Source organism: Suillus paluster (genome assembly GCF_016628075.1).
Source record: "Suillus paluster strain FC165 chromosome Unknown EDB91scaffold_5, whole genome shotgun sequence".
NCBI lineage: Eukaryota > Fungi > Basidiomycota > Agaricomycetes > Boletales > Suillaceae > Suillus > Suillus paluster.
Window position 1 is genome coordinate 538,391 of NW_024537565.1, and position 7,433 is coordinate 545,823.

At 48.8% G+C, this 7,433-nt stretch overlaps 1 protein-coding gene across 1 annotated transcript; it reads right to left on the reverse strand.

Annotated features, from left to right (window-relative positions):
- Window positions 1-21: 21 nt before the first annotated feature.
- EDB91DRAFT_1243673 (uncharacterized protein) lies at window positions 22-1,286 on the reverse strand (the record flags this gene model as incomplete). Its single annotated transcript, XM_041322325.1, has 5 exons — window positions 22-273; window positions 310-326; window positions 363-429; window positions 487-651; window positions 759-1,286. 5 exons carry the CDS (start codon window positions 1,284-1,286, stop codon window positions 22-24), a joined length of 1,029 nt encoding a protein of 342 aa, XP_041182114.1.
- Between the last annotated feature and the right edge of the window lie 6,147 nt (window positions 1,287-7,433).

The following is a 7,433-nucleotide window of genomic DNA, read 5'->3' on the forward strand; positions in this document are numbered from 1 at the left end:
TGGTCAAGAAGTGTCCAGGCTTCACTCATTGAACAGTTCATCTGCATCGCAACCTCCAAGCACGTTATCGAGCTTCTCCTTCAGCACAACCTGTTTTCCCTTCATGTTCCGACTCTTTTTGAACACCTTTTCTTCGGAGAGCACATTGGCCTCGACTTTCCTCGACTTTCCCTTTGCATCGTCAATGGGATCCTCATCATCACCCCATGCCTTTCCATTAGGCCCCACCCTACCTGATATCATCCAGTCCTCATTCGCATCAAGGAGCTCGGGCTTCACCATCCATCAACGAACTCTTGTTGAAACTACCTTTGCCTTTGGTGGAACTGCATTCACAATGATATCACCACAGAGTCACTGACGGCTCTTTGCAGCTGCGTCTGGGTTGGGATCAGGAATAGCATCTATCTCGCTGTATAGTTTGGTGAGCTGGACATGTTTTCATGATGAGTGCTTTGTTGATCAGTAAATGAATGAAATTCTCACCTTGTCGCTTCTCCAATCAGGCGCACGACTGATATATTTTTTCGCTTCTCCATCTCTGGTTTGCATCTCCTCATCATCCGACATTGCATTAACGATAAATGCAGCGTCATATTTCGGATCAGCAAAGCCACTTTTCGCTCGTTTCCGCACCCTCACTTTCAATTTCTGTGTTATCAGTGAGTCACTACTCCATTTTCATCGAGAAAATGACATACTGAGCTCACGCGGGAGTTCTTAGATGCACAATCTCATGATGCTGTAGTAATAACTACTGCTGTAGACTCATCAGCAAATTCTTCATCGAGATTCTCTTCGGCTGCTGCACGCCTGTCCTCAAGTTCTTGGATTCTCACCTGTAAGTCAGCCTGTGCCTTGCGCTTGCTTTTGAATTCCCGAGCCATGCTGACAAACTTGTCCTTGATGCGTTCTTTCAGATCGTTGTCACAGATGTTCTCCAGGTCTTCATCGGCGGCAGGGCATTGTTTTGCGCCAGTCACATGCAACAAGTCGAAAATTCTGTCAAGGGCTCCTGCATTCAGCCATTTGTTGTAAGCTGCATCCCAGTTGAGGCGCATATAGGGCTTCTGATCTACAGGGTTCTTCGGCCACCTCTCCTCACCAATACCAAATGGGAATGCAGGCAAACTCGCACCCGCAAGTGAGTCAGTGCCGAGATGGATTTTTAGAGTATTGATGATAACATCCTTTTTGATCCCGAAGTTAGAGTGGATTGAGATAAGAAAATTCTTGGTACGCACTCGTATTGCCTTGGATTTTGATGCAGCAAAGCTCAATTCCATTGCAGACAGCTTCTTTGCAGAGCTTGATGCCTCGGAAACAGGTTCACTTGTCCCACGAAGAGTTGGGTCAATTTCGGATAACGACCCTCCATTCTCCCCATCTAGCCCATCCTCTTAGTTCCGCACACCAAGCATAGTCACAAGGAACGAGACACGTTCACTCAACTCTTCCACATCACTCTTCAATATCTCATTCTCCATACGCAACACAGCCATCTTCTTGTCAGCCTTTTCCTTGATATCTCATACCTGCACTTGCAACTCCTCGATTGCCGACACTGCTGTGTTCAAGTGCTCAAGATTCGCACTTGGATTTCTGGATCCATTGGTCATGCTCGACAGGACCGGCGGCAGTTGACATCGTGCACGATAACACTGGCTAGAGAGAGAGAGAAATTCTATATTTATATACCGCAACAAACAAAGTGAGCTGTTAAGACGCGGTGCCCTGTTAGGGCTGTGCTGGGGAGTGTTGTAACAGGGTGAGGGATGTAGGTATAGTACGAATAGCCAAGCGGTCCGCGTTTGAGCCCTTCTCCGTACCCAAAATTTCGTTGAGTATGATGTTGTGTGATACCTCACGCAGATGGATGCGTTGTCGCGCAAATAGTGGGCAGTCACGTATGATATGTTCTCGTGTTTGACGTGGTTCTCCACATGGGCAGAGGGTGGGTTCGGTTGGAACGAATGCAGCGTAGTATTCTCCCATGAATCCGTGTCCTGTGCGGCATTGTATAAGACGGCCGTATACTTCTCGAGGAGTGTGAGTGAAATGTTGGCGGGGTTTGAGCGTTGGTGGGAGTCGATTTGCGAGAGCGAAGCGTCCAGTCTGTGCTGCCACGTCTCTATTCCAACTCTCTGTCCATTTCTGCAAGATCCCTTCCTTGTTTCTTCGGCGCGCATTTGCATAGGTCGAGTGGTACGAGTCGTTACGTCCAGTGGCTTCTTTTGCAAGCTCGTCGGCACGTTCGTTGCCGATGATGTTGTGATGTCCTGGGATCCATGCAATTTGGACATGATGGAGGGGGGATGTGGTTAGGTAGTCTTCGATCGAGCGTCTGATCTGTAATGCAATGTATTGTGAGGGTCCGGGTGCAGCTGCATATGCAGCCTGCACCACAGAGTTGTTATCGACGTAGAAATGTAAATGGGTCACCTGGGAATTTTGCGCGAAGCTGATAGCTCGCGATATTGCTCGAAGGAGCGCTACCATCTCTGCATCATACACCTCTGCTTTGGGACCCATTCCTTCCTGACCCCAGAAGACTTCTCTTCCTCTGTGATAGCCGGCCCATCCTGCTCCAGCTCTTTCCTCCTCTCTGACTGATTGTTTCGATCCGTCTGAGTAAACGAGAAGGTGCGTGTCCTCCGTTCGTAGATTACGAGCGGTTTGTATGTGCGCTTTGGCGGCTTCTTTCTTGCCTCCTCTTTGCTTGTCCGAGATCGTTAGGCGGCCGCGGTACGTTTCCTTCGTGTTTGCCCAAGGTGGCAGCGCAAATATGTTGATGCGTTCCGCGTTCGGGGATGCTCGTTTTGACAGACGGGTGAGTCTGGTCGATTTTGGTGGTTTGCGGCTGCGAGGACGGTATTTGTCGGTGGGAAGAGCGGGTGGGGGGTCAGCGAGGTTAAATTGTCGCCAGGGTTGATCAAGTCTCTGTAGGATTGGGTTGAACGAGGGGAGTTTGAGTAGTCGAGTGGCGGCGTTATCGTTTGCGTGTTCGAGGAAGAGGTTGATGGGGGGGATTGATGTCTCTATTTCTAGGGCCTTTATTGGGGTGGTTCGGAAAGCGGCACAGATATGTCTAAGGGATTTGTTTTGGACGCGGGTAAGCATGTTTGCATGGGTTTTCACGCCCGTCCACCAAACGGGGCTTGCGTATGTCATTACACTGCGGACACAAGCCGAGTATACAGTTCTCAATAGTGATTGCGAGAGACCTCTTACCGTATTTGCAAGCATTTGTAGTCCTTGGGCGATATTTTCCGCTTTGCCTGCCAGTTCACATACATTCCTGCGAAAAGAGAGTTTAGAGTCGAAATATATACCAAGCCATTTGATACAGTCACGGGGGTTAATTGTCACCTGTCCTTCGTCACTAGGCAGCAGGATAGGTGGTCGATCCGGTGCACGACGCCATGTGAAATGGATGAGCTCAGATTTGTCAATTTCCGCCATCAGTCCAGCTTCGCGAAGCCAATTGTTCACAAAAATGAACTCCTCCCGGAGTATTGCGACATTGTTCTCCAAGGATGGAGAGGAGACATATAAGTTTCCATCATCGATGTAGCATGCTAATGTGGTCGGTGTGGCTTTGTCCGGGCGTAATTCACGAGCTCGAGTTTTCGCATTGTAGGCTTCGTTTAGTGGGCTTGTGCAGATAATCGAAAGGGCCGGTGATATTGGGGATCCTTGAGGTATACCGTTTTCGACTGGTTCCGATGGTGACAGTACTCCGTCCAGGCAGATTGCTGCTTGTCGTTCGCTGAGGAAGGATTTCACCCACTTTACCATAGGGAGCGGTAGGTGCTTGTCCCGAAGTATTCGGAGTAGCCGTGTATGATTGACGAAGTCGAAGTATCCTTTGATGTCGAATGTGATGCACGACGTGACAAGTCCGTGATTACGGGCTGCTTCGATATCATGAACGAATGATAGGGCTGCGTCGACTGTGGAGCTTCCTGGGCGACCTCCGAACTGTGAAGAAGGTACCAGCAGATATTTTGCTGTGAGATATGCTAATCTACTTGCCTGTACGCTTTCGAGGACTTTTCCAAGACATTCCTCTAGCTGGATTAGTCTATAGGCTCTCGGGTTCGAATAGTCTGGTTTTCGGGGCTTGCGCAGGGCTACTGCGATTGTGCGTCGCCAGGCGATGGGATGGTAGCCTACATTTGCGCAGCGTGAGATTAGTAAGTAGATATATTCCGATGCAACCTCCCAGGCCCATCGGAGAGCCATGTAGTTGATTTGGCTGGGTCCAGGAGCTTTTTTGCGATTTGGTCGGTATATACCATTCTTCACTTCGGCATATGTTATGGGTTCCCATGGGATGTCATCCGGGAGGTCCTGTTCTAAATCTGGTGCAGCTAAGTCTAGATTCGGGGGCGGTTGGAACAGTTCACCTCGTAGTGTAGCACACTTTTCCTCATGTGTTATTGCCATGTTTTGACCGTTGTTTCGTCTGAGTGGTGGCGTGGGGTAGTTTCTTATCCCTTTGGGCCATCGAGTGAAATTCCAGACGTCATCGGGAGTGGCTTTTCCCAGAGTCTCGTTTGCCCACTGTCGTTTAGCAAGGCGTGTCTTCCGTTTGAACTGATTGCGTAGTTGGCGGATCTGTTGGATAAGGTCGTGGTCAGCAAAACCTGTATCGATGAGATGTTGTCTAGCCCTTTCACGAGTTTCTGCAATGCGGTTGAGTGATTGCGTGAGGTCGGGAGTCCACCATGGTTTCGCATGTGCACTAGATTTGCGGATGGGGACCGAGCTTTCTGTTGCTTGCACCAGTGCATCTTGTAGTGCTGTGGTAGCTCTTTCAATATCATCAATATTAGGAAGAGTTGAAACACGTAGCGGTATCCATGCGTCTTCTCTATCCGTCAGTTCTCTCATGAACGCTCCTTTCCATGCTTTGATCGTGTCTTCATCGATATCTTTCCAATTGAATCGTTGAGCCGTGATATTCTCGATGGGGACACGTTCATGGTCTAGTGTCCATGTGAGCGCTGCGTGGTCTGATCCGTAGGCTTTACCGTAGTCGATTGACCAGTCCTTGATCGTGTCGAGTTCGTATGCTCTGTCGTTGATGAATGTTAGGTCCAAGACCGACGAGGATTCACCGTCGTGTGCGAAGTATGTTGTTGCCCCACGTTCGTTTAGCATGATGAATCCCTGGTCAGTTAGCCAGTCAACGAAAGCTTCTGCACGAGGATTGGGGTTCTCAGCTGTGTTTGACCACATTGGGTGGTGTAGGTTCATATCTCCCGAGATGATGACCGGTATTCCGTTTGGTAGTTCGATGTTGAAAAGACGGTCTGCTGACCAGTTCAATGGATCCTCGCCTGCTTTCTGGTTGTACATATTTACAAGTATTGTAGGCGGATGTGTTCCTTGGTTGATCTGTAAAATTTGTATGTCAGCATCCATTGCGAGATCAGAACGAAGGGTAACCATGAAGTCAGGTCTGTTTTTGATGTATGCCATGACTCGAGGAATGACATTCGGGGGAACAGACGGTAATGGTAGGATTGGTTGCCATCCGGTTAACGACGCTGGGCCCTTTGTGTTATTTCCGATGTCACCATACCATGGTTCCGTTATGAGCAGGATGTCATAATCACGGACGGCGTTGTTGAGTAATGCGTGGCAGACTATATTTGAACGGTTAGTGTTGAGTTGAATCATTTTTATGGGTTTAGTATGGACTATCATTGCCATCCATCCATATTGTTGTCGTTCATTGGTTGTGGCGTTACGATATGGTTCTGGGATGTTGATGGTGGGGTTGGAGTCCGGGTCTCTGGAGGTGCTATTGGATTGTTAGCAGTTTGAGGTCGACGTGCGCGTCGTCCCCCTTGGATACTTGGTCGTGGGTCTCTTGCAGATCCTTTGGTTAGTATATGAATGGGGCATTTGGTTGAGTCTGCCGTGTGCGCTTCTCCACAGTTTGCGCATTTAATCGGTGAGTGATCACATCCTTTTTGTGCTTTGGCCGTGTTAGGGCACAAATCGCAGGTATGGAATGATTCAGTGTGGTCGCCTGCACATACTCGACACTTGGGGGGGTTAATACATTTGGACATATGATGGTCGAAGGACCAGCATCGGTTGCACTGACGAACAGGTTTCAAATCTTGGAAGCGCGAGAAAGAGGCGTACCGTCCATATAAGAAGACTCCACCGACGTGTTTGAGAAGGTAGTCGATTTCTTCCTGTGATGAGACCGTTAACAGCATGGTTGAGTGGTATTTGTGTTCAAGGGTCTCCGGCTTCGCCATCCACGAGGGTTCTGCCGTGAAGTTGATGTTGCGTACACTGGGGTTGTTAGTTTTCATCTCATAGATTACTTCTGCTCCGGATCGTGGTTCGAATTCCATCATGTCTTCGGCATCGGACTTCCCTGTGTCTACACTGTTGAGAAGAACACGGAACCATTCCTTGTCTGGTGTGGCTGCGTAGTTGGAGTTTCCGACAATTAAGTCTGCGAAGGCGTCTTTGAATGGAAGCAAGTCATCTGCTGTGTAATCCGGATGTGTAATAACGATACAGTTACCTTTGGTGTTCCATTTTATGCCGTTGACCGTAACTTTCGTGACCTCCTTGAGTCTTTCATTGATCGCTTCTACTAATCCTCGGTCTTTTTGGCGTTGTGTAGGGTCCGGAGGAGTTTCGATGTGGAGAATGAGTCTAGAGGGGTGGTGTCGGGTTAACGGGTTGTTTCGGCGTCGGTTCTCTTGTTCTGTTATCTTAGTTGAGTTTGTCTTGGTCTTCGGAGTAGGAGTTATGGTGGGGCCATTTGCGATTTGAGTACGGGGGTTTTGACTGGTTTCCGGTTTATTGCCTTGTCGTAGTTCCTGGACATCTTTGACGAGTTGGTTGAGGATCGGAATTATGTCGTCAGGATTGTTTCTTGGTGTTTCAACCGGTTTAGGGGGTAGGATGGCCTGTGTAATTCTTTGAGCAGCGGTAAGTATGTTATCTGGGAACTTAGCGTGGATTGATATGTTGTCTAATGCCTCTGCGGCTTTGATAAGATGATGGTTTAAGTCAGTGATCCATCCTTGCTCCGAACGGGTTTCACTGTAGATGTCCGTCTCCATTTCCGAGTCATATTCGCGTTGGGCTACATTGTTTACCATAGCCACGTGTTCTGTAGGACGGCGTTTGGTCTGTCTCGCGGTGTTTGGTGAGGCCGATGGAGAAGTGGTTGTTTCCAGTCTACGTTTGTATCCTAACCCTCTACGTGTGGGTGTGATTGGCATGTAGCTGGCATTGGTTGGTCTGTATGGGAATTCTGGGGGTGGGAGGGGATCGTTGGGCTCTGATTCATCCCACGCCCGACGTTGCTGGAACTCCTTCATATGTTGTCTGGTGTTACTAAGGGATGCTGCTTGTGAATATGTTCTTGCTGATATACGTTTGTCAAGGTT